The following is a 26,206-nucleotide window of genomic DNA, read 5'->3' on the forward strand; positions in this document are numbered from 1 at the left end:
CTCTTCTCACTGGCCTGCAGCTGAACTGTGTTGTCAGATGTACAGTTCCCGGCCTTTATTGACTATTAAACCCAAGAATACAGTGCAGAACATATCTGACATGTGACCCTTCAACAGATTTGTTTACTCAAAAGGAAGTAACTTGAACTATCATAGGCTTCATCACTGTTGTCATAATCATAGTCATTATGAACTCATTGATGACGTAATGTAAAGTATATCTCCACAATACTTGTCTCCAAGATGCCTAATATGTGTCTCCATAGATTTGTTACAGTGATTCAACAGAAAGGGTGATGAAATGCACTACATAGGTAAAGCATGTATGATGCAATACAGGTTAAAAGCAGTTGCCTTTTGTTTAGGAAGTGAAATGTGCAAACCGTTGTCTTACTGTACATCTTGTTGGTTTATTTTGTCACCTGCCCACTGTCCAAAACAACAATCATCTAGCACACAAGCCAGAGCAGCTTTAGTTGTTTATTTGGTCGGTTTGATACTGTGGTTTATCGGTATGAAACTATTGTTGCCTTCTGTGTAGTAACAGAGGATCGACCTCTTCTGGATTATGACCTTAACTTCAACAAACACATCCAGAAAGTAAAAAAAATGAACAAAAAATCTGCCTTTATCACCTCAAAAATATTTTAAGAATTAAATAATTCATGTCCCAGCATGACCTTGAAAAACTGGTTCAGTATCTTTACAGGTCCCTCGAGGTTCTATGTGAGCACATAAAGCATAAAACGAACATTAATTCATGTTAATTTCCCACTTTAGTAAAATCTCCACCTTATTGATGGCATTTAACTGTATCTATATCATAATATTAAAATGTTACCCATGTTTGTAATAATTTGGATATCAACATAATTTCAATTTATAAAGAAAACCAATCAAAATCTCGACTTCAAGATGTTTATTGTATATTTGATTGTTTATTTATTACATATTTATTCATATAGTTACATATTTAAAGATGCAATGGCATTGCATTACAAAGTTTCACAGAGAGCAGAGTGTATTCATGTATTTGCCCTTAACAACTGTGGTAGCTTTCTTTTATATCGGCAATCTTTCAGTTCTGAGAGCGTTTGTCAGCATTATGATTGATTCATTTCCACAGTTTTTCTCTCACATCAGTTCATGTCGTCATATTCCTCATCATTTATTGAAATGTCGTACAGTAGAATTCTCCGGACGAGTTTCATGTGATCTCTCATATTTATTTAAAAGGTTGCTTAAGCTCATAAACAGTACGGTAATGCTCATGAACATATTTTAACATCAAAATGAACATTTACAAATTCACCTAACATAATCATCAAATGTCGAAAAATATTTTAAAGGTTGAGCAGGTGATTCTATTCAGAAACACTTTCTTTTATATTACTTGAAATCTCCACAACATACTGATAGCAATGAATAAATGAAATGCCCTCACATAAAAAAAAACATCTGTGGCCATGGCAGAACTATAAAAACCCCGTCCAATCAAAACAGTCAGGCAGAGAAAATAATTGGACGGCCTGCCTGTCTGTCAACTTCCTGATTGCACAAAGTCTGACGATCTCAACACTGGTTTGGTGTTCTGGGGGAGCGGCTTTGAACAGAGGTCTGAACGAAGGAGGTGGGACTTTTCGGTTTGGTGATGTGTTCAAAGTCAAAGTCTCTGTGGTTTTTCCAAATGAACTACTCTGCCTTTAAAGGAACACATGCCATTTTTGTGTAGATACTATATTCTCTCAAGAGATTCAACTTTACTGGATATTAAAGTCAACATTCGTTTATGTTGACTGTTAAATGAATCTTCTTATTAGAAGCCAAAACGGCTTACAGCTTTCTTAAACCTACATTTCTTTTTAGGAACATTATTATGCTCTGCTTGAGTTCCTTTGTATTTAGGCCATATATAATTGGGTCCAGAAAAGGGGGGAAAATTAACACCGACACTCCAAGAGCCCTTCTCACTAAAGGGGATGCACTCCCAATGCGATGAGAAATTTGTGTTGTGACAGTATTAATTTCTAGGATGAGATAAACAGCTAAATGTGTACCACATGTCTGAATGGCTTTTGCCCGGGCATCAGACTGACTAGTCAGGAAACATGTACGCAAAATCTGTGCATATGTGTATATTATTATTGACAGCGGGCCGCCCTGGATTAAGATTATAGTGCAAATTGCATAGTAGTTGTTGACTCTGGTGTCTTCACACACCAGTTTCAGTAATGATGGATTGTTACAGAACAGATCTACTATATTTGTTCTGCAAACTTTAAACTGTGCAAGCATCGAAATCGACGTGGCTATTATTGAGAAATTAATACACCATATAATAATAATAATTCGTGTTAAATTGCGTGTATCCATGATGTCATTATACCTCAAAGGACTACAGATAGCAATATATCTGTCGTATGCCATGGCACTCAAGATGAGCAAGTTTGCTGTACCATAGGTATGAATCAGAAAAGCCTGAAAAACACATGCAGGATGGGAGATCAGTCTGTTCTGTGTTGCAATGCTGAAAAGAAGCTGAGGAAAAAACGCTGTAGCTCCAATCATGTCACTAATGGGCAAGTTGAACAGCAGGATAAACATAGGCTTGTGTAGCTGTTTACTCACAGCAATAGTTGTCAATACCAACATATTAAAAAACATAATAAGCACATATGTTAAAGTCCCGAACAAAAATGAGGGGTAAATAGTTGCCTCAGATAAGCCCAGTGTTTCCAGTGTTAGTAAACCTGCAGACGATGCATTTGTGTACATATTTGTACAGTGCTGTACACTATAATGTTGCTGTTATTGTTAGGAAAAAACTCTCCACCTGATGGAAGGAATACAAAACATATATTATAATAGTATCCCTATCAACAAACAGTCTGTGTAATAAGTCAGCTGTGGTTGTGATATCTTACCTCTGGCAGTATGTTCCTCTTCTCACTGGCCTGCAGCTGAACTGTGTTGTCAGATGTAAGTTCCCGGCCTTTATTGACTATTAAGCCCAAAAGTACAGTGGAGAACATATCTGACATGTGACCCTTCAACAGATTTGTTTACTCAAAAGGAAGTAACTTGAACTATCATAGGCTTCATCACTGTTGTCATAATCATAGTCATTATGAACTCATTGATGACGTAATGTAAAGTATATCTCCACAATACTTGTCTCCAAGATGCCTAATATGTGTCTCCATAGATTTGTTACAGTGATTCAACAGAAAGGGTGATGAAATGCACTACATAGGTAAAGCATGTATGATGCAATACAGGTTAAAAGCAGTTGCCTTTTGTTTAGGAAGTGAAATGTGCAAACAGTTTTCTTACTGTACATCTTGTTGGTTTATTTTGTCACCTGCCCACTGTCCAAAACAACAATCATCTAGCCCACAAGCCAGAGCAGCTTTAGTTGTTTATTTGGTTGGTTTGATACTGTGGTTTATCAGTATATAACTATTGTTGCCTTCTGTGTAGTAACAGAGGATCAACCTCTTCTGGATATGACCTTAACTTCAACAAACACATCAAGAAAGTAAAAAAAATGAACAAAAAATCTGCCTTTATCACCTCAAAAATATTTTGAGAATTAAATAATTCATGTCCCAGCATGACCTTGAAAAACTGGCTCAGTATCTTTACAGGTCCCTCGAGGTTCTATGTGAGCACATAAAGCATAAAACGAACATTAATTCATGTTAATTTCCCACTTTAGTAAAATCTCCACCTTATTGATGGCATTTAACTGTATCTATATCATAATATTAAAATGTTACCCATGTTTGTAATAATTTGGATATCAACATAATTTCAATTAGAAAGAAAACAAATCAAAATCTTGACTTCAGGATGTTTATTGTATATTTGATTGTTTATTTATTACATATTTATTCATATAGTTACATATTTAAAGATGCAATGGCATTGCATTACAAGGTTTCACAGAGAGCAGAGTGTATTCATGTATTTGCCCTTAACAACTGTGGTAACTTTCTTTTATATCGGCAATCTTTCAGTTCTGAGAGCGTTTGTCAGCATTATGATTAATTTCCACACTGTTTCTCTCACATCAGTTCATGTCGTCATATTCCTCATCATTTATTGAAATGTCGTACAGTAGAATTCTCCAGACGAGTTTCACGTGATCTCTCATATTTATTTAAAAGGTTGCTTAAGCTCATAAACAGTACGGTAATGCTCATGAACATATTTTAACATCAAAATGAACATTGACACATTCACTTAACGTAATCATCAAAGGTTGAAATATTTTTTAAAGGTTGAGTAGGTGATTCTATTCAGAAACACTTTCTGTTATATTACTTGAAATCTTCACAACATACTGATAGCAATGAATAAATTAAATGCCCTCACATAAAAAAAAAAAAGCATCTGTGGCCATGGCAGAACTATAAAAACCCTGTCCAATCAAAACAGTCAGGCAGAGAAAATAATTGGACGGCCTGCCTGTCTGTCAACTTCCTGATTGCACAAAGTCTGACGATCTCAACACTCGTTTGGTGTTCTGGGGGAGCGGCTTTGAACAGAGGTCTGAACGAAGGGGGCGGGACTTTTCGGTTCGGTGATGTGTTCAAAGACAAAGTCTCTGTGGTTTTTCCAAATGAACTACTCTGCCTTTAAAGGAACACTTTTTCTCAAGTCTCAACTTGATCTGAAAGTCAACATTCGTTTATGTTGACTGTTAAATTAATCTTCTTATTAAAAGCCAAAACTGCTTACAACTTTGTTAAACCCACATTTCTTTTTAGGAACATTATTATGCTCTGCTTGAGTTCCTTTGTATTTAGGCCATATATAATTGGGTCCAGAAAAGGGGGAAAAATTAACACAGACACTCCAAGAGCCCTTCTCACTAAAGGGGATGCACTCCCAATGCGATGAGAAATTTGTGCTGTGACGGTATTGATTTGTAGGATGAGATAAACAGCTAAATGTGTACCACATGTCTGAATGGCTTTTGCCCGGGCATCAGACTGACTAGTCAGGAAACATGTACGCAAAATCTGTGCATATGTGTATATTATTATTGACAGCGGGCCGCCCTGGATTAAGATTATAGTGCAAATTGCATAGTAGTTGTTCACTCTGGTGTCTTCACACACCAGTTTCAGTAATGATGGATTGTTACAAAACAGATCTACTATATTAGTTCTGCAAACTTTATACTGCGCTAACAGCAAAATCAATGTGACTACTAATGAGAAATTTATACACCATATAATAATAATAATTCGTGTTAAATTGCGTGTATCCATGATGTCATTATACCTCAAAGGACTACAGATAGCAATATATCTGTCGTATGCCATGGCACTCAAGATGAGCAAGTTTCCTGTACCATAGGTATGAATCAGAAAAGCCTGAAAAATGCATGCAGGATGGGAGATCTGTCTGTTCTGTGTTGCAATGCTGAAAAGAAGCTGAGGAAAAAACACTGTAGCTCCAATCATGTCACTAATGGGCAAGTTAAACAGCAGGATAAACATAGGCTTGTGTAGCTGTTTACTCACAGCAATAGTTGTCAATACCAACATATTAAAAAACATAATAAGCACATATGTTAAAGTCCCGAACAAAAATGATGGGTAAATAGTTGCCTCAGATAAGCCCAGTGTTTCCAGTGTTAGTAAACCTGCAGACGATGCATTTGTGTACATATTTGTACAGTGCTGTACACTATAATGTTGCTGTTATTGTTAGGAAAAAACTCTCCACCTGATGGAAGGAATACAAAACATATATTATAATAGTATCCCTATCAACAAACAGTCTGTGTAATAAGTCAGCTGTGGTTGTGATATCTTACCTCTGGCAGTATGTTCCTCTTCTCACTGGCCTGCAGCTGAACTGTGTTGTCAGATGTAAGTTCCCAGCCTTTATTGACTATTAAGCCCAAGAATACAGTGCAGAACATATCTGACATGTGACCCTTCAACAGATTTGTTTACTCAAAAGGAAGTAACTTGAACTATCATAGGCTTCATCACTGTTGTCATAATCGTAGTCATTAAGAACTCATTGATGACATAATGTATACCTCCACAATACTTGTCTCCAAGATGCCTAATATGTGTCTCCATAGATTTGTTACAGTGATTCAACAGAAAGGGTGATGAAATGCACTACATAGGTAAAGCATGTATGATGCAATACAGGTTAAAAGCAGTTGCCTTTTGTTTAGGAAGTGAAATGTGCAAACAGTTGTCTTACTGTACATCTTGTTGGTTTATTTTGTCACCTGCCCACTGTCCAAAACAACAATCATCTAGCACACAAGCCAGAGCAGCTTTAGTTGTTTATTTGGTTGGTTTGATACTGTGGTTTATCAGTATATAACTATTGTTGCCTTCTGTGTAGTAACAGAGGATCAACCTCTTCTGGATTATGACCTTAACTTCAACAAACACATCAAGAAAGTAAAAAAAATGAACAAAAAATCTGCCTTTATCACCTCAAAAATATTTTAAGAATTAAATAATTCATGTCCCAGCATGACCTTGAAAAACTGGTTCAGTATGTTTACAGGTCCCTCGAGGTTCTATGTGAGCACATAAAGCATAAAACGAACATTAATTCATGTTAATTTCCCACTTTAGTAAAATCTCCACCTTATTGATGGAATTTAACTGTATCTATATCATAATATTAAAATGTAACCCATGTTTGTAATAATTTGGATATCAACATAATTTCAATTATAAAGAAAACAAATCAAAATCTTGACTTCAGGATGTTTATTGTATATTTGATTGTTTATTTATTACATATTTATTCATATAGTGACATATTTAAAGATGCAATGGCATTGCATTACAAGGTTTCACAGAGAGCAGAGTGTATTCATGTATTTGCCCTTAATAACTGTGGTAGCTCTTTTTTTATATCTGCAATCTTTCAGTTCTGAGAGCGTTTGTCAGCATTATGATTCATTTCCACAGTTTTTCTCTCACATCAGTTCATGTCGTCATATACCTCATCATTTATTGAAATGTCTTACAGTAGAATTATCCGGACAAGAAATGACTCTGCTGTTTCATGTGATCTCTCATATTTATTTAAAAGGTCTCTTAAGCTCATAAACAGTACCGTAATGCTCATGAGCATATTTTAACATCAAAATTAACATTTACAAATTCACTTAACATAATCATCAAAGGGCGAAATATATTTTAAAGGTTGAGCAGGTGATTCTATTCAGAAACACTTTCTGTTATATTACTTGAAATCTTCACAACATACTGATAGCAATGAATAAATTAAATGCCCTCACATAAAAAAAAAAAGCATCTGTGGCCATGGCAGAACTATAAAAACCCTGTCCAATCAAAACAGTCAGGCAGAGAAAATAATTGGACGGCCTGCCTGTCTGTCAACTTCCTGATTGCACAAAGTCTGACGATCTCAACACTCGTTTGGTGTTCTGGGGGAGCGGCTTTGAACAGAGGTCTGAACGAAGGGGGCGGGACTTTTCGGTTTGGTGATGTGTTCAAAGTCAAAGTCTCTGTGGTTTTTCCAAATGAACTACTCTGCCTTTAAAGGAACACTTTTTCTCAAGTCTCAACTTGATCTGAAAGTCAACATTCGTTTATGTTGACTGTTAAATTAATCTTCTTATTAAAAGCCAAAACTGCTTACAACTTTGTTAAACCCACATTTCTTTTTAGGAACCTTATTATGCTCTGCTTGAGTTCCTTTGTATTTAGGCCATATATAATTGGGTCCAGAAAAGGGGGGAAAATTAACACCGACACTCCAAGAGCCCTTCTCACTAAAGGGGATGCACTCCCAATACGATGAGAAATTAGTGTTGTGACAGTATTGATTTGTAGGATGAGATAAACAGCTAAATGTGTACCACATGTCTGAATGGCTTTTGCCCGGGCATCAGACTGACTAGTCAGGAAACATGTACGCAAAATCTGTGCATATGTGTATATTATAATTGACAGTGGTATGATCTGGAGTAGGATTATTGTGAAAATTCCATAGTAGTTGTTGACTCTGGTGTCTTCACACACCAGTTTCAGTAATGATGGATTGTTACAGAACAGATCTACTATATTTGTTCTGCAAACTTTAAACTGTGCAAGCATCGAAATCAACGTGGCTATTATTGAGAAATTAATACACCATATTATGATAATAATTATTGTTAAATTGCGTGTATTCATGATTTCATTATACCTCAAAGGACAACAAATAGCAATATATCTGTCGTATGCCATGGCAGTCAAGATGAGCAAGTTTCCTGTACCATAGGTATGAATCAGAAAAGCCTGAAAAACACATGCAGGATGGGAGATCTGTCTGTTCTGTGTTGCAATGCTGAAAAGAAGCTGAGGAAAAAACGCTGTAGCTCCAATCATGTCACTAATGGGCAAGTTGAACAGCAGGATAAACATGGGCTTGTGTAGCTGTTTACTCACAGCAATAGTTGTCAATACCAACATATTAAAAAACATAATAAGCACATATGTTAAAGTCCCGAACAAAAATGATGGGTAAATAGTTGCCTCAGATAAGCCCAGTGTTTCCAGTGTTAGTAAACCTGCAGACGATGCATTTGTGTACATATTTGTACAGTGCTGTACACTATAATGTTGCTGTTATTGTTGGGAAAAAACTCTCCACCTGATGGAAGGAATACAAAACATATATTATAATAGTATCCCTATCAACAAACAGTCTGTGTAATAAGTCAGCTGTGGTTGTGATATCTTACCTCTGGCAGTATGTTCCTCTTCTCACTGGCCTGCAGCTGAACTGTGTTGTCAGATGTAAGTTCCCAGCCTTTATTGACTATTAAGCCCAAGAGTACAGTGCAGAACATATCTGTTTTTTTTCTCTCTATCCTTCAGCAGCCCTAATATGTAGTATTTCTTTCAGATGTTACATTTAAAATTATCAAATCTATCTCATGTTATGCTAGAAAGACCTCAGGGTGTTAAGCAATAGTCTGAATTACATGTAAGTTTTGCCAGAAACACTAATGTGCACATGCAGTGGGCCACTCAATGCTCTACAACAGTGGTGGGGAACGTCCGGCTCAGGGCCGTATACAACCCGGGAGACCATTTCAAATGGCCCGCAATGCAATAAAATGTTTAGAAAAAAAAACAGACAGCAATGTCCGAGTCAACGTCAACGTCAGTGAATACAGCATGCGATGTACGTGTCATTGCATTGGACCGGAGTGATATACACTTGACAAGTGATGCATCATGGCGACTGTGACTGACTTTTTCTTTGTTGAAGTGAAAGGCAAGCCAGTGTGCCTAGTTTGAGGTGAGGCCCTGGCGGTGATGAAAAAGGCAAATGTCGAGCGCCATAACCGCTCGAAACATACTTAACTCGACAAGTTGATAGGACAAATGCGTTTGGATAAAATTAACGCTCTTCGTCGGAGTTTGGGTGCTCAACAAGCAGCTTTCACACGACCAGAGACTGACAGAGACACACTGCTCCATCGTCAGGCTTGTAAACCTTAGTTCATTACATTTATAAGATGTCAGCATCACTAATTCTTCAGACTATGTCACATGGGTTTGAATGTTAAAGTAATGGTTCAGAGTAAAATGCACCCTAGGTCATTTCCACCATGACGTCCAGCCAAATACCCCCTCAGAAGCATTTTTAGCGATGGTCAACATTGGTCAAGATAGGGCTATCAGGCGAATGGCTTAGTACTGGCATGATGGTACATCTTGTATATCTATTACCCCACTAATAATGCATGGAATGTTACCAAACTTCTGCAGTAGTACACATAGGGACCTTTTCATACTCTCGCGTGAAACTCGCGTGAAATGGAAACAGCTGGGTAAACACGGAAGTGGCGTCGACGCAGCACTAGAGTTAGCACCCGAGGATAGAAGCTATCAGGCAAGTGTTCTTTTAAATAAACTCCTGGTGTACTTACAAACTTTCAAATGCCTCGTTTTGTGAGTACAGACCCTATGTGTACTACTGCAGAAGTTTGGTAACATTCCATGCATTATTAGTGGGGTAATTTACGAGATATACCCACTGTACCATGGCGCTAATACTAAGCCATTCGGCTGATAGCCCTATCTTGACCAATGTTGACCATCGCTAAAAATGCTTCAGAGGGGGTGTTTGGCTGGATGTCATGGTAGAAATGACCTAGGGTGCATTTTACTCCGAACCAGCATTTTAATGGAAATGTGCTCTTGTGCTCTGAATTTAACAATGTGATTAAAAGGTTCTTTGAGAATCCTGCTGTTATTTGGGAACTAATAATGCATTTCTCAGTAAAAACTCTGTAGCTAATTGTTATTTTTGTGAGATTCTGCTTTTATTTACTTGATGGAGCACAAAAGGGTGGTGTAATGGTACGCTCATGAAATAAAGAGGGACTTCTTAGCAACTACTCAACATTTTGTGGCCCTCAGCAGCTGATTCAGAGTTACTCATGGAGAAAGTGGTCAGTGTGCCAAGTGATTCCTTGAGATATAGCTGTGATGAGGTGTAAGGAACACAAGCACAAATTTAACTATGAAAACAAATCATGGTAGAATTGTACCTAACCGCCTTATCTGCATACCTTTGTGTTGTTTCCTTTTCCTCAATTTCTTAATTTGTATATGAAATCATACTTTACTATATGTATTTGGTTTTCATCTAACTAGGAACTAGGATATGAAAATAACATTTATTGTATGTTGTTATTGAAAACAAATGAATAATGAAAAACAGCACAATAATAATTTAATTTGTTTTCAATAAATGATGGAACAACATGGAATATGTTTTAAGTATTTGGATTTTATTAAAAGACCACACTGCAAACATCTTGCATATATTGTACATAATTTTGTTTAGTTTGGACTCTTCAACAATCAAAGTGTGATAAATGGACGTAAGATTATTTGCAGACATGCAGTGCATGAACACTCTTTACAGCAAATAATATTCAAACATACAATCAAATGTAATGTGAGGATAAGAACAAGTAAAACACAAATTTGTTCCTGCTCTCACTGGCCTTATAAATACTTACTATAACTGTAGTATTTGTTTATATTATAGTGTATATTGGTTGTTGTAAAGATATCTTGAACCTTGAAAATAAATACTTTTAGAAAAAAGAATGAACATTTAAAATATGATTTAATAATTATTACGTGTGCAGTATGACGAATATTTGCATTTACAATTATACACCATTCTACTTTAACAACACAAAATGTTGTACACAACAAACTTGTACATCGCTGGGCGAAATTTTGTCTCCACCTATTACAAAACTGTTTTTGTTGGATTGAGGAAAAACTATATTAACAAATATATCCAGCGTAAAACTTCCTGTTGTACAGAAAACTGCATTTCTATATAATATTCAGTGTTTCCCCAAGACAATAAAATCTTATGCTGATATTAGGTTGTACTTCTGTACGACTGTTCCATGTATAGTTGATATTGTTGCAAATAATAATAAGTGCTGTTAACCCACTTGTTTAAAAATTAACATGGATGCTCTGTTTTCTAATGACTCTCAGGAGAGTGTTTCGTATTTCTCTGGTATACAAACCATATACAATTGGATTCAGAAGCGGCGGTACGAGAAATATCAACATGCCCATTATCTTTTGCAAGTCAGCTGAGACATTTTTGTACCTATGAGATAAAATGGTGAAAGTTCCAACAACCTCAAATATGAACAATATAAGCAACTGTGCAACGCATGTGTTGACAGCCTTCGTCTTCACCTCAGACCTTCTCGTGACCACACATGTGATCAGAATCTTCACGTAGGAAAATGCCTGAATAGACACACTTAAAGCTTGCATGACAGCCGTGTTAAATAATCCTATGATATTATTGAGTGCCGTACTTCCGCACGTGAGCTTTAACAAAGACGGGTTATCACAGAACACATTCATAATCACAGATTTGCACCGAGGAAGGCTCGTCTGTAAAGAGAACAATAAAACAATCAAGGCGAAGTCGAGACCCCAAACTAGAGAGATAATACAAGTGACAGCTTTGGGGGTCATGACGGAGGTGTAGCGCAACGGCATACAGATGGCAGCATACCGATCGAAAGACATGGCAGCGAGGATAAACAAAATCCCACCACCGTACATGTGGAGCAAGAAGGCTTGTAGGACACAGAGAGGGTAGTAGATCGAATTCGTCTCCGTAACGATGTCTGAAAGCACTTTGGGTAACATTGCAGTGATACCTATCAGGTCATTCAGGGGAAGACTAAACAGGATTAAATACATTGGCCTGTGGAGGTTCCTCTGCAGAATGATCAAAGTCAACAAGGTTAGGTTGCAAAAAATGGCAAAAAGATAAATTGCTATACCAAGAAAAAATATGGGATACTTTCCTCCGGGAGGAAGGACAAATGGGTGGAGGGTTAACTCAGTGCTGAACCCAAAAGATTTGTTCTCCATTTTTTTTCTCCACGAACTGTAGATTAGCAAGAAGAAAACAGAGGAAATGACATGACTGGAAAGCAGTGAAGTGAAATGTGGAGAAGTGCCGTCATCTGCCGCCGTTCCCGTCTATTCTGCTTTATTTATTTTTCACTGCTACCATAACTTGTTGACGTCACTGTTGCCCCGGGGGATCGCCACTGGCTACAATAAAACATTTCTAATATTTCTGGAGAAATAAAATAACTTTTTTTCGTCTTGCATTTATGAGTAGAAGTAACAGAACAAATCTCATAAAGACCTTTTGCAGGCCATAATAAATGACGTGCTTGGAGATATGCTTGACCTGTTTGTATTTGTTTATGAACTTTCTGATGATTTTCCTCACTCCTATGTGTGTTAGTATTTAAATGTGTCAGAAGACATGATTGACTTCAGGAAGTCACTGCTGACCCTTTGACCTTGGTTTGACCTCAGGACGTTGGTTCTCCTTCATCCAAAGCACTATTAATATGCTCAATAGCATTTTTTTTTTTGCACTTCCCTTGCAGACTTGCGCATTTGCACTATTTTATATGTGTAAAAATGTCCATTTCCCTGTTATAGACCTGTGTTTTATTGTGTTTGTTTTACTGTTTCTATGTGAATTCGATAACCTTAACATACAAACTAAACAATAATAATTGTCTTTTATTTGACATTACAACTAAACCTTAACATTTTTAATCATATAGGTATAAATATTGTTGTTCTTTATTATGGTAATTACCAAATGTATTTATTTTTATATTTTATTAATTCATTATTTGATTTTTTTCATTGTTGTCATTTTCACAACCACGTCACTCACTTTAAACTTTTAAATTCACATTGTGTTGCTGTCCAGACGTACAATTGTATTAATACAGGAATAGAGTTTTAATGGTGGACTGTCAAGTCTAACATCCAAACCACATTTTGGCCCACATTACTGCTGGATTTAGAAGTCTTGCTCCAAACGTATCTAAATTGTTTATTTTCTAAATTATTTTCTTCTTCAGTTACATTGAAAATCTTGATTTGATATCACACAATAATATGAATATTAAAGGTGATCTCTTCCAACTTCTCTTATGCATCTTTAGGGCTACTGGAGCAATATGATGTAACTGAACAGAGTTAGCTAATCAGCTGCATTGCCTCATTACTTCGTCAAAACACACTTATTAATGAGCCCCTTTGAGATATAGCTAAATGATGTATTATTAACTGTGTCACTTGTAATTAATCCCTGGACAATAAGCCATTCCTTGTTGTTTGCTAATGAAGGATGTTGTTTAATAACTCCCAGGCGAGGCTGTCACATGTGACATTACAGCTCGTAAACATTTGATTCCTTTACTTTTATCACGACTTTACGTGTTTTAATATGTAAAACACTTGAGCAGAGTAAACTCACAGTCGAGGTTAAAGTATCACAACATCTTTGTTTTCTCTCCCTTCAACTGTGTTGGAGAAAAATCTCCATACAATGTTTTGTAAACAAATCCAAAGTTTAAATAAATATGTTAAATGTCTCAATAAATTATAAATGTATCACATACTATATAACCTTTTCATATCAGGTTCAAGAAGAAAAATAAATACAAAATAATAATAATTGAAACAGAGCACTGAAGTGGTCACATCAGGCCTTTGGGAAAAAGGACCTTGTTCATCCACTCAAAAGAACCATTAGGACATTAGGACACTGGGAACGATTAATCATCTCACCCAAGAGGAATAAATGGACATGATGGACTCTGGAGGTCCTTCCATTATTGATTTGACCCTCTAATTACTTTCTGTGGTCTTCCTCCTGTACACCAATTAGTATGATAATAATCAGGCCTTAAATTTTAGTTTTCCTAAACCTAACTAAGACATTGTGTTGCCTAAACCTAACTATGGTTTTCTTGATGTCATCCCAACTGAAAAAACACCTCAACCTGACCTCATGTCAGTCTTTGATGAGTTGAAGAAAGGCCTAAAGACCAGGTGTGACTCCTGTAAAGTTAATTGTAAAGGTAGACTGTATTGTATGTAGATACAGGATTTGTAATTTAGAAAGTAAGGTAAGTGTACATTTCTGAATCCTCTAGAATCTATATTATAGTATAGTATAACATCATTTCCCTTGTTGGATTGAACTTTGCATGGAAAACAGACAATTGTGACTTTTCATCTCAAACCCAGTTTTGCTGACGTGTAATTGCATAGTATTTGATTAAATTTGATGAATCAATTAATCTGTTGGGTTTAACTGGTGAGCTGTATTAAAGAATACAGGAAGAGAAGATGTCTAGTCAAAGAAATGTGATCGGATGTGATGACCTCTGACCTCAGGGGCTGTTTGAACCTTTGCTTGCCTAAAACTATGGCCCAGTTCCAGTCTGTGAGTGAACCTCGTTTAAAATCACACTCACTGATTGATTCTTCAAGGTGTCGGGTATAAATATCATATCATAACTTTTCACAGCCACGGTTTCCTATGTGGATCTTTCATAAACAGCAACTTCAATAAAACTCCCAAAGCCTCCACACGTAACCTCGTGGAAGTAGAGGGCGAGGAGGAATTGGAATTGGGCCTCTGTGTATAACAAGCTGAATGAAATGCTGTAATGGTGAGGACAGTTGATTGATGTCATGTTACTCACGCCGAGTATAAAAGAGGTCAAGCTCGGGCTGCTGAGTCGGGATTCCCACCTCCATGTGCAATGTGCTATCATCTGAAGGATTGAATGCCTGGTTGTGTTGAGCATCATTGTAGTGTAACATTTTGTTGTTCATATTATAATCGTCCCATCCATCATAGAATACAATGTGCTCAGATGGTATTTCTTCAGGAAGAGACTGAAATTAATTAAAGTAAGTATTTTCTTTATTTCATATCTTTTTCACTGTCTTTTTGAGATAAATCATGTGTTCTAAAGAATGATGCCCAATACGCTACTTATAATGTTTTCCACCAGTTGTTGTTGCACTTGATATAAACTTGATCTGTATTTTTTCCCCATATTTTAGGTCTTTCATCCACTCAAACAGAATGGAAAGCAACATGACGCATGACATCCTAAAGCTCCAAGTTTTTGATATATCTCCAGAGTTCACATACCCTCTATTTTTCTTACTGCTGTTTGTTTACTCCACCCTGCTTTGTTCTAACATTGTGGTCCTGGGGCTTATCATCACCGAGAAGAGTTTGCACCAGCCCATGTACATCCTGTTCTGTAACCTGTCTGTCAACGATCTGATAGGAAACACGGTCCTGCTGCCTCAGCTGATGGCTCACATCATCTCAACCGAGCGCTTCATCTCCTACCAGCAGTGTGTGGTTCAAGCCTTTCACAGCCACACGTTCGGATCTGCCTCGCACATGATCCTCATCGTCATGGCGATCGACCGATACGTGGCGATATGTCACCCCCTGAGGTACAGCTCCATCATGACCACCAGAGCCGTGATCGGGCTGTCGGCGACCGCGTGGGGGGTTTCATTGGTGCTGGTCTCCGTTCTGATCGGCCTCTCTGTGAGGCTCTCCCGTTGTAGATCTGTGATATACAATTCTTACTGTGACAACGCATCGTTGTTCAAACTCTCCTGTGAGGATGTGTCCATCAACAATATCTACGGACTCTTTTTCACCGTGCTGCTGTTCTCCTGCTCCATGGGAGGCATAGCTGTCACCTATTTCAAAATAGCCATCGTCTGCTGGATCAAGAAAAGCAAAGAGTTGAAAAACAAAGCACTTCAAACCTGCACCAGCCACCTGGTTCTCTATCTCATTATGCTCTGGTCGGGCTTCCTGACAATCATATTGCACCGCTTCCCAAATTACCCAGATTTAAGGAAAATTGCATCCATTTTATTTCATGTGGTCCCGGCTAATTTAAATCCCATCATATATGGAATGCAGTCAAGATCATTACGTGAAAAGATTTTCCAGTTACTGCAAAGAAAAGTGACTCCAACCTGATACCTTTTTCTTTTCTATTCATGCTTAGTTGCACATAATGACACATATTATTGTTTCCACTAATGAGACAATAACTCCATGTTATTCAAGTTAGAGTTCTTTCTGCATACTCTAGTAAGTGAAATATAGAACATTATACTATACAATCTTTTTGAACAAGCTCTCTACCATCCTCTTGTGTCTTGATGCTGAAATGCCATGACAATCACTTAAATTATCATTTTTTATTGACTGTTCTTACAATGAATAGCTTGTCATGTGCATAAGTTTGGTGTTTATTCCTGAATTAATGACAGGGGTTATGTTAATGTCATGTAGCGTACACATTGTTACTAAGTAGTAAATGCTGAGTCACTAGGATGCACCAATTCAATAAAAAGTAAATTTTCTGTATATAATATTATGCATACAATTGTGTATGCTCGTAACAATACCAAACTCATATATATATGCAAAATATCTATTTTACCTGTCTTCATGGCCAAGTGATTAACTAACTTGCGAAACTTGATTTTAATCTGTTCATTGAATGACACAATCCTAAAGTGACATATGATGATAATGTGTTGCCTGTTATTAAAGAAAAACTGTATTTAACTGTGTGTATATTTCTTAACAAGTAAAAACATCATGAAAAATGCCAGAAATGCTGTCTTTGTCTTTCCTCCATCTTTGCTGTCATGAGGATGTATTTAGTACTCGATTGGTTGGATGAACTCTTGATGAAATGTCAACCAGACGACTCAGCATTTCTTGTGGTCTGATTAAGTTGTCGTGTTCATCTCATTTTAATTCCGACCGAAAAGCAATAATCCGCCTGCACATTTCTCAAATCCGGCGGCAGACTCAGGGTGTCACTTTAGAGGCCGACATTCTAAAATAAAGTTGCATGTTTTATTCACCACTTCTGCATCCAAGAAGGCATTTTTGCTGCAGTTTGTTCGAACACGGCAGCACCGAGGGTTCAGATTAAAGAGTCGTAGCCCGGTTTGCAACATAAAGACCCAGGATAATTCACATCAAGAGCAAAGTGGTGATCCTGCGGATTTAGCAGATAATCCATGTGAGCTGCACTGAGATGTTGTTCTCTTGCTCTCACATTATGTTCCTGGTTCTATCTCTGAACATGTAATTCATGTCATGAGAGTAAAAGTGCTCCTTTAAAGCCTATAACAACCTATTACACACAAATAAGTTTACCTTATACTACTGTGTGTACTGTGTATGTGTATTTGTGTTTTACACTACTTGTCAGATATCCACAACAGATTAAAAAAATAAATTATGTTTGTAATGTTTGAAGCAGCAATGGATATATTTATTTGTCACTCCCTTATGTAGCTTTTTAAATCCATTGATTAATTGTTTCAGACACAACTAAATAAATGTACAGAAATGAATCACTATTTTATTTAAAATAAAAGCACACATTTGTGGAAATTCCATCAGTAGAAAATATATACATTTGCTGACTTGCTATTTCTTGGACACAACATTGGGAAAAAAGTTAGGGAATGCAAGAAAATAAGTATTTATAATCAGGACTGCAGCCTTCAGAATCCACCATTTCTAAGACATTAGGGAGTATAATCTGAACATTAATTAAATTATCGTGTAACTTCTCAGGTCTGCAGTCAGATGGCTTTGCCCATTATGAGAAGGCTCATGAAGAACACCATTATGAAGAATATCCACATGAAGAAGCGGTCTAAAACTTTGGCGACCTTCTTCCACTCCCCGGTCCTTTTCTGCGTCGCCCTCTGATCTCGGTAACAGTTGGCGATGTACTCGATGTTGCGCAGCAGCTGCCTCTCGTTGCTGTGGTCGCTGCAGGAAACCTCTCCGTCTTTTCTCTCCCCGTCGCTCTCACCTCCCTTCCTGCACCTCCTCTGACCTGCCGACTCGTCGCAGTCCATGCTCATGAAGACGCCGTTCTTCCAGGCGCTGTAGTCGTTGGTGGGGTTCTTCCCGATGGATCCTATCGGGCTCATCATCTGCTCCAAGTCCTCCCTCTCCTCTGCGGTCAAGGAGCCCAACGTCTCGTGTCCTCTCTCCGTTTTGAAGACGCAGTCGTCTCTGCCCGGTCCTGCCTGACCATTCATGCAGTTGTTGTTCTTCACAGGTGGCTGCGGCTCTTGTTTCTCCGGTTGCTGCGGCGACAAGCAGTTCTCCCCCACTTCGTACACGAAGCACATCCTGGCCATGTACTGCAGGATGACCTTCTTGGCCCACTTGGGAACCGGCTTGGCGTCCGGGCCACAGTGGTGGATGTTCATGATGAAGATGGTCAGGGCAGTGGAGGCGGTGATCATGGTCATCGTCGCAATGTAATACTTTCCTGTGGAAGAAACGGGGAGAAATCAGCACAGACGGCGTAACACACCTTTTAGATTTAACCCCGTTTTATTGGCGTTACCGATGAGTGGCACGTTCTCAGACGGCGGCATGATCTCTGCAACCAACAGCTGGAAGACAGTGAGCGCCAGCATCACGGTGACACCCAACGACACCTTCTCTCCGGAGTCAGCGGGCAGATAGAAGCCCAGCGGAGCCAGGAAGGAGATCATCACACACGGTATGAGCAGGTTGTAGACATAAAAGGAGGCTCTCCTGTTCAGCTTCAGCGTGTAGGTCACGTCGGGGTACGGGTCCGCACAGCAGCCGTACTGAATGACGTTCTTCTTGGCCGGCATGCCCAGCACCTCCCACTCCACGTTTTCCACCAGGTCGGCCAGGTCGGCGCTGTCCATGGCGTTCAGGATGTCCAGCTGGTTACCGTTGTAGGTCCAGGATCCGTACGTGAACCTGCACTGCTGAGCATCGAAGGGGAAGAAGGACACGTCCACTTTGCAGGAGCTCTTGGTGATGGCGGGGGAATCCCATATCATATGGCCGTCATGGCGGATCACCACGTTGGTGTCCATGGAGCCGGTGAAATGATCATCAGCACTGAAATCACACAAAAACCTTAGAAACATGCTCATAGATGTTGGATACCTTTTTAGAAAATAATTGAGGAGCAGCTGGAGAAGACTTGAGAAAGAAACTTGATCAGGATACAAAGGCACAAGTTCACCAACTGAGGGAAGAGTCAACACAGTTATGAGTGTTGTACTCATACTTCAGTGTTTTGTCTGCGTTTTATATCCTTTCAGTAAGTGTTCCTGTTTGAATATGTTTAGTGTACACAGTGTGAGATCAGTCATGTTTCTGTATAAAAAGCAGACAGGCCTGGACACTCCTTGAAATAATGTCTTCAAGGACTGTTCAGCTTGTGCCTTCTATACTGACCAACACCCAATGATTAACCCCATACCAATCCGACCTACTTGTTATATAGGACTATATCAGGTCTCCATACATAACTACCAGGTATGCGGATGGTATCGAGTCCATCGTAATCATCTTTATTCCATTTGAGGTGTGGATCGACCCACACTTGCCGTATCCATAAATAGGCCGTCAAAATTTGGTTTCGCTCATCCTGTAAAACATTGAAAATGCATGAAAAGTCACAAAGGTTATACGTGTTATTGTGTGTATCTGAGGTGATACGCCGGTTACCATGTCGATGATTTGTGACAGTGTGACCTGCAGGGTCACGTTCAGTATGTTTTTGGTGTCCTCCACAGGCCTCAGCGCGCTCGTGTAGTCGGTGAACAAATCACTCAGGAGCTTTTGAGCGTATTTCCCCTGAGCACACCGACAGGCTACGACAGGGAGAGAAATGCTTTTTTTTGAGTCAATTATATATTTTCTTTCAATGACATTATGCTGTGATCACTTTTGATCAATCAATGTTTTGGCCCGAGACATTCAGAGTAAAAGCAGCGGCATGGAGAGGAAATGTGAATGCATGACAGATGGGGATGTCAGGCCGGGTCACCCTTTATTAAGCTCTGAGGAGATCACTTAACATGCATGTGGCGTTAAAACAGTAATATACACAAGTATAAGCCTTCTTTAGATTTAATATTTCATGTTTTATCAGGAAATGATTCATGCCACGTCTACATTAATAAGTTTCCAGAATATAGCTATGAATAAACACACTATTTGATATTCTAACAGCAGCTTGGTAACAATGGATTTGGGCTGCCAGATGTTAAAGCCTCTGAGCTGCATACAGAGACGGTCTGTGGGATTATGATGATAACAAATCCCTGAATAACAGCTCCAAGTTTGAGGACAACAGCATAAAAGGAATGGAATGAAATGATCCATAACATATGCCTTGCTTTGATAAAATCAAATACAACCTACAGCATTTTTATGCAAATGTTTTAACATATTTTATTTGTTTATTTATTTATTTGCACTCATATAAAATACATCAAAATCAAAAAGAATGAACCAAAAGGAAAGCATAAAAGGTGTGGCAGGAGAGGTCAAGAAGCCAACAGGCTTATACATGGGACCTCACCTCTTAATAGATAAAACAGCTATTCATCAATCAATTCAAGCAAATTGATTATTTGCTTTTCTCTGTAATGAACTTAAAACTGCATAACAAAAACATTTGAGGGAAAACTAAAAATGCAAACTTACTTGGCAAAATATTGACATACAGAAGCAAGCGACATAGAGTTTGGGTTCCCCATGGTTTCATCTTGCTGGAACAAATGATGTCGATCCGCAGACCATCTGAGCTGCTGTTTGTCCACTAAATCATCAAAAACGGGAAAGAAAACAGGAAATCAGATCAGAAGGGGGGGTTAGAATATGGGATACGAAAAAAAAATCAAATTTGTTTATTCTAGCGCAGCACCACGGACAGCTCCCGCCCGCGAATATTGCATTTGAAACAGCGTCTAATGGTTTGAGGAGACGCCTCTTCTACGTGATTTAAACCCGGCATCATCTGACGTGCAGCGCCGCCCTGCAGACGCAGCGACCTCCCGCTCTCCTCCGCTCTCCTCCTCGCTTTCTCTTCCGGGTGCTGCTGATGCTTTTCATGACTCCTGTCATCGTCGTATGGAAGCGTTCAAAAACACATAATTGTCCGTTTGCGGAACAGCCCGACATCATAACATGGATCTTATTGTAATAGCGTCGTTATTGACAAGCCAGTAGCCATTATCGGCAATTATCGGTAAGCTGCAAACCCAGGGGAGGTATGTTGATTTCGTTCATCAGATATGAAGATGCTCTGTAAATGCATGCATATTAAAATGTCTCAAATAACTGCATACATGTGTGCTAAGGCCTGGGCTGCATGAGATTTCTGCATAAAAGCCTATTAAGGCAGTTTTCTCTTGCCCTGCTCAATGTGTAAAGTGTCCTGAGATGACTTCTGTTGTGATATGACACTATAAATTAAATTGAATTGAATATTAATCTCCACAAATACCTGTATAAGTATTCATGCCACATGTATCGGGCTGCATTAATAGCCTCCTGTGAGATGCTATGAACTTGTTCCACTGTGACAGATCGAGATGCTACAAGGCTCGGGCATCTTGGGGCACGAGAGGCCCCTGGTCATCAGGGTGTCATTCAGCTCCTGTGTGGTGGCCACTGTGTGCCTGCCACTGCTGGGACTCGTCACCTGTGTCTTCATATCCTCCGTCTTCCATTATGAGGACTCTACTGGTACACACTGTCAGGTAATGTCCCATATTTTACTAATTGAACCACCCTTTGATGCTGATGAGACTAAGTCATCACTGTGTGTTTTCCAGGTTCCTAATTACCTGCCATCAATCAGTGCCTCCATCAGCCTGAGTCCCGAGTGCCACATATGGAGGTTCTGTATCGGACTGCACTCGGCACCGAGGCTCCTGGTGGCGTTCACCTACTTCAAGTTTTACAGGACGCGTTTCGCCTCCAGGTTCCCGGAGAGCTCACTCAGTTGTTTCAACCTGGCTTTTTCGATTTGTGAAAACCTCGGCCTCCTGCTCCTCACATACGTGTCATCCAGTGAAACATACTGTGAGTTACACTGATAAGCTAAAGGTCATTTGATTTTAAATGTATCTGACGGCTTTCAAATGTTGATGCTTTTAAATAAAGTAAGGAGATTATCTGGGATAAGTTTGAATAGTTTATGTAAATTGCAAATTAAGCCCAATTTGTTTCTAAACTCATCTATTCAGCAAACTGAATAACCTTGCTGGACATATATTAAAGTAACAGACCAAAGTAATATTATTATATTTATTTCATCATTATTATTATTGTTATGCAAAGTCTTGTATTTGGAAATCCATTACTTTTTCTGTGCTTTACTGACCAACCTCTCTTTGTATATTTCTGCTCTTCAGTTGTACATAAGGAAGGTTTTGTGCTCTTCATTGTCAGTTCCCTCATCTACATGCTGATAACCTGCCGTCTATGGAAGACTATTAAGAAGTACTCGTTAAGTCCCGAGGTAACATCAAATCTCAAATCTCTCATGTCATTTGCAGCATTAAAGTCCAATTCAGTATTTATGTGTTTTCTTTTTCTTTCTCTCCTCGCTTATAGGATGCCAAGTCTCACCACTGGAAAGTACGCTTTTTACTTCTCAACGTATCCTTCTGTGCTTTGGCCGGATTCTTTTATTGGAAACACAACATGTACTGCGAATCAGGAAGTAAGTCTCCTAATCAGTCGGTTTGATCGTTTCCATCTAATCTGTGAGGGGAGATGACAGCTTTATGGATGATTACAAAAATGCTGAGCAAATCACATGTCCGTCATATTCCCCTGTTTCTTCTTTTCACAGGTTACACATTATTTGCCCTATTCGAGTATCTGGTGGTCTTCTCCAACATGGCCTTCCATCTCACAGCGGTGTGGGACTTTAAGAGCCGGGAGGTCATGGTCATTTCATCTTCTGATGATAAAGACTTCTGACTAGAAACTCAAGGACTACGTGCTAACTGTACAAGCACACAGCCAGCTGATGCTAACAGACTTGATCCTGCACAAGAGGAAGAGTGGGACGAAGGCCTTTTTCATATATTTCCATGATGACAGCTCTCAAGTACTTTAGGGTGTATATGTCAGACAGGTTTGGACAAAAGATATGCACAAGTGCTGCTGTATGGTTAATTCAGTTCGCTGAAAGTTCCATTTTTGCCTTCGCCCACACACACTATTTTGTGTCACGTGAAGTTTCACCTTTTGAACGTTGCATAACAACACGTGTGGTCATGCTGTATTTGTGCCAAAGTAAAGTGAGTCTTTTAAAGTGTGCTTGACCTTTATTCTGAAACACCATAAGCAGCCATGTTACATAATAGACATGTTTTTGTGGTTGCAAATCTGGTAAAATGTCACCGGGGGATCAGCAGGTGTTGGTTCTTTTGCCTGTTAAAGCTCTTTGCAAGACAAGACTGTATTACCTTACCAGGCCATGCTGACGTAAATGAATGCAATAGTTCTCCCATGTGTACTACAAGTGACCTTAATGCCCTGATGTTAATCTGCTGCAGGTATTACAACCGCACGTCACTTACCCAACTGTGACCCAAAAGTGAATGCTGCTGGATAAAAACCCAGTCAGCCACGTTCAAAGGCAAATCCCTCTAATGTCTTTAATACTAACAGCACTTATAGGGCCTTAGTGAATGGCACATTATTATGCTTTATATTATCTCACGCACCACTGTTCAAATACGTCCATGCATATAAATATGCATATAAATATATAAGGTAAATCTTCTTTGCATAATGGTGTTATATAAATGTATGCTATACACCATAACAAAACTGCCATGTTCTGAATTCCACATCCTCCCCCACCAAATCCAACCCTGATGAGTATTTTTTTTTCTTGAATCATATTAATTCATAACAAAACTCACAAAACCGTACTTTTGCGATCACATTTAAAGCATAATTTTCAGATCAAAGTTCACAGTTGTAACATCAAACTATAAAATTCCCTCTGTGGAAATTTTGAAAGGGCCACGGGGCTCCTGCCGGAGTGTGTACATTATGATGAGATTCTTCAGATTTCAAACGAGACAGAGTTGTTTTAGAGGCAAATACAGAGAATGCTTGTAGTGTTGCTTTCATTAGCAAAGATGAAACCTTTATCATATGAGGAAAATGAGACGAGACGCAACAAAAATGCTGGTCATATTGACGATAACGATAATTAAATATATAATGCAATATCGTAGACGAATAAAAACGAGACTTAATGTGGTTTACAAAATAAAAGCTATGCTAAAATGTGTCTTCATTTTCGTTGACCAAAAATAAAAGTTCAGTCTGTTAACAAACATATATACAAACATTTAATACAGTATAACTGTCGAACGTTACTTATGTGCAATAGATTATATGATACTTCCTCAACAGCGGATACGTTGTTATATAAGCAGCTTCTGGGTGTGAACATTGCAGGCTCACAAGCTCAAAACAAGTATTTAACCTTTCAGTCCATATTACTTTTCAAGCTATGATCTGACTGTTGCTGTACCCACAATGCTGTTGGGCTGTGACCGGAGAAATGTCTTCAAACCAAGCAGGAGAAGACGAGGAACAACTACGAAACCATGGAGAAGCAGGAGTCAAAGGACGACTGCCTGAAGAAAGATTTGCTGATGCAGGAGGCGCAGATCCACCAGAGGGACAAAGAAATCCTACAACTCAGGAAAGACAAGGGAGGGTATCTCTCAGCAGCTCACAGAGATGAAAAACCTGGTTGTGAAACTCGTGGAGAGTCCAACCTCTTTCAGCGTTGCATCTTCAAAATGCAACAATCTGGATGCCAAGTTGAGGATGGAGCTGGACGAGAAAGAACAGGTCCAGCTGTGGCACGCCCAACAGATGGAGGACCAGAGCAGGGAACTGGAGGACAAGTTCCAAAAGTACCTGGTCATGTCCCAGAAGAGCTCGGAGACAAGCCTCCGCCTGCTGGAGACAATAGTCCAACAGATGGAGGAGGAGAAAAATGAACTGGAGGAGAAGTTCCAAAAGGACCTGGCTGTGTCCCAGTGGAGCTCGGAGACATGCATCCGCCTGCTGGAGACAAAAGTCCAACAGATAGAGGACGAGAAGAAGGAACTGAAGGACAAGTTCCAAAAGGACCTGGCTGTGTCCCAGAAGAGCTCGGAGACATGCATCCACCTGCTGGAGACAATAGTCCAACAGATGGAGGACGAGAAAAAGGAACTGGAGGACAAGCACACAAAGGCCCTGGCCGACGAAGCACAGAACTGTGAGACAAGAGTCCGAGAGGTCCTTGAGGACAACAGGGTCCTGGAGAAGCTCTGTCTGAACATGAAGAAGATGAGAGGAATCTTCTCCTCCAGGACAAAGATCCAGGATGAGCAGGCAGAGCTGCAAAAGATGAAGGAGAAGATGCATGAGAAGGAGAAGAAGAAGGAAGCAAAGCGGGAGAAGGAGGAGAAAGAACGTGAGGAGAAGCGAAAGAAAAAGGATTTCTTGAGTTTCTTCACGCACCGAACAGGCGTGACGGCGACAGGTGGAGGCTTCTGATTGATCAATGGAAAGGTGGAGGAGGCTTCTGATTGATCAGCTTTCTCCCACAATATATCCTTAAATGATATGTAGTATAAAAAACACCCTTCATCCATCTACCTCACCACTCCTTCCTTCCACTCCTGCTCCACACTCCCCCTCCTTATTCAGGGCAGCACAGTGCCTCAGTGATTAGTGCCGCAGCCACACAGAGACGCCTCCACCTGTCCCTCTGTATGGAGTTTGTATATTCTCACTGTGTCTGCATGTTTTTTTTTCCTGGTTGTCAGGTTTTCCCACTTAATAATAAAAAAATGCACATTAGGTAAAAGGGTGTTCTCCTGGGATCCCGGGTTCGATTCCCGGG

The 26,206-nt window shown here is 39.2% G+C and overlaps 7 protein-coding genes across 7 annotated transcripts; 2 read left to right on the forward strand and 5 right to left on the reverse strand.

Annotated features, from left to right (window-relative positions):
- Window positions 1-1,833: 1,833 nt before the first annotated feature.
- On the reverse strand, window positions 1,834-2,775 carry LOC311019689 (olfactory receptor 1M1-like; the record flags this gene model as incomplete). The annotated part of the gene is made up of 1 exon (XM_084019285.1): window positions 1,834-2,775. The coding sequence occupies one exon, from the start codon at window positions 2,773-2,775 to the stop codon at window positions 1,834-1,836; it is 942 nt and encodes a 313-aa protein (XP_083875411.1).
- Window positions 2,776-4,739: 1,964 nt separating this feature from the next.
- Window positions 4,740-5,681, reverse strand: LOC311019690 (olfactory receptor 52B2-like; the record flags this gene model as incomplete). The annotated part of the gene is made up of 1 exon (XM_084019286.1): window positions 4,740-5,681. One exon carries the CDS (start codon window positions 5,679-5,681, stop codon window positions 4,740-4,742), a length of 942 nt encoding a protein of 313 aa, XP_083875412.1.
- Window positions 5,682-7,655: 1,974 nt separating this feature from the next.
- On the reverse strand, window positions 7,656-8,597 carry LOC311019691 (olfactory receptor 52B2-like; the record flags this gene model as incomplete). The annotated part of the gene is made up of 1 exon (XM_084019287.1): window positions 7,656-8,597. One exon carries the CDS (start codon window positions 8,595-8,597, stop codon window positions 7,656-7,658), a length of 942 nt encoding a protein of 313 aa, XP_083875413.1.
- Window positions 8,598-11,501: 2,904 nt separating this feature from the next.
- On the reverse strand, window positions 11,502-12,446 carry LOC311019692 (olfactory receptor 1496-like; the record flags this gene model as incomplete). Its single annotated transcript, XM_084019288.1, has 1 exon — window positions 11,502-12,446. The coding sequence occupies one exon, from the start codon at window positions 12,444-12,446 to the stop codon at window positions 11,502-11,504; it is 945 nt and encodes a 314-aa protein (XP_083875414.1).
- A 3,046-nt stretch (window positions 12,447-15,492) lies between these two features.
- LOC311019936 (olfactory receptor 13H1-like) lies at window positions 15,493-16,422 on the forward strand (the record flags this gene model as incomplete). Its single annotated transcript, XM_084019602.1, has 1 exon — window positions 15,493-16,422. One exon carries the CDS (start codon window positions 15,493-15,495, stop codon window positions 16,420-16,422), a length of 930 nt encoding a protein of 309 aa, XP_083875728.1.
- A 1,459-nt stretch (window positions 16,423-17,881) lies between these two features.
- chrna10a (cholinergic receptor, nicotinic, alpha 10a) lies at window positions 17,882-21,100 on the reverse strand. Its single transcript, XM_084020160.1, has 5 exons — window positions 20,971-21,100; window positions 19,987-20,132; window positions 19,752-19,906; window positions 18,839-19,371; window positions 17,882-18,760 (listed from the first exon to the last, which is right to left on the reverse strand). The coding sequence occupies exons 1-5, from the start codon at window positions 21,029-21,031 to the stop codon at window positions 18,057-18,059; spliced, it is 1,599 nt and encodes a 532-aa protein (XP_083876286.1). The 5' UTR covers window positions 21,032-21,100; the 3' UTR covers window positions 17,882-18,056.
- A 326-nt stretch (window positions 21,101-21,426) lies between these two features.
- LOC311019442 (post-GPI attachment to proteins factor 2-like) lies at window positions 21,427-24,025 on the forward strand. The gene is made up of 6 exons (XM_084018863.1): window positions 21,427-21,536; window positions 21,855-22,028; window positions 22,104-22,353; window positions 22,686-22,792; window positions 22,888-22,996; window positions 23,129-24,025. Exons 2-6 carry the CDS (start codon window positions 21,861-21,863, stop codon window positions 23,257-23,259), a joined length of 765 nt encoding a protein of 254 aa, XP_083874989.1. The 5' UTR covers window positions 21,427-21,536; window positions 21,855-21,860; the 3' UTR covers window positions 23,260-24,025.
- The last annotated feature ends 2,181 nt before the right edge of the window (window positions 24,026-26,206 follow it).

The sequence above is a fragment of the Eutrigla gurnardus genome (genome assembly GCF_963514095.1).
Source record: "Eutrigla gurnardus genome assembly, chromosome: 10".
Classification (NCBI taxonomy): Eukaryota; Metazoa; Chordata; class Actinopteri; order Perciformes; family Triglidae; genus Eutrigla; species Eutrigla gurnardus.

Coding starts and splice junctions, on each gene's coding strand:
- LOC311019442 (XM_084018863.1), top strand. CDS start 21,861: ATGCTACAAGGCTCGGGCATCTTGGGGCACGAGAGGCCCCTGGTCATC. Junction 22,354..22,685: donor GTCATCCAGTGAAACATACT/GTGAGTTACACT, acceptor TCTGCTCTTCAG/TTGTACATAAGGAAGGTTTT. Junction 22,997..23,128: donor CATGTACTGCGAATCAGGAA/GTAAGTCTCCTA, acceptor TTCTTTTCACAG/GTTACACATTATTTGCCCTA.
- chrna10a (XM_084020160.1), bottom strand. CDS start 21,031: ATGAAACCATGGGGAACCCAAACTCTATGTCGCTTGCTTCTGTATGTC. Junction 19,907..19,986: donor TGTCACAAATCATCGACATG/GTAACCGGCGTA, acceptor AATGTTTTACAG/GATGAGCGAAACCAAATTTT. Junction 18,761..18,838: donor TGAGAACGTGCCACTCATCG/GTAACGCCAATA, acceptor TTTCTTCCACAG/GAAAGTATTACATTGCGACG.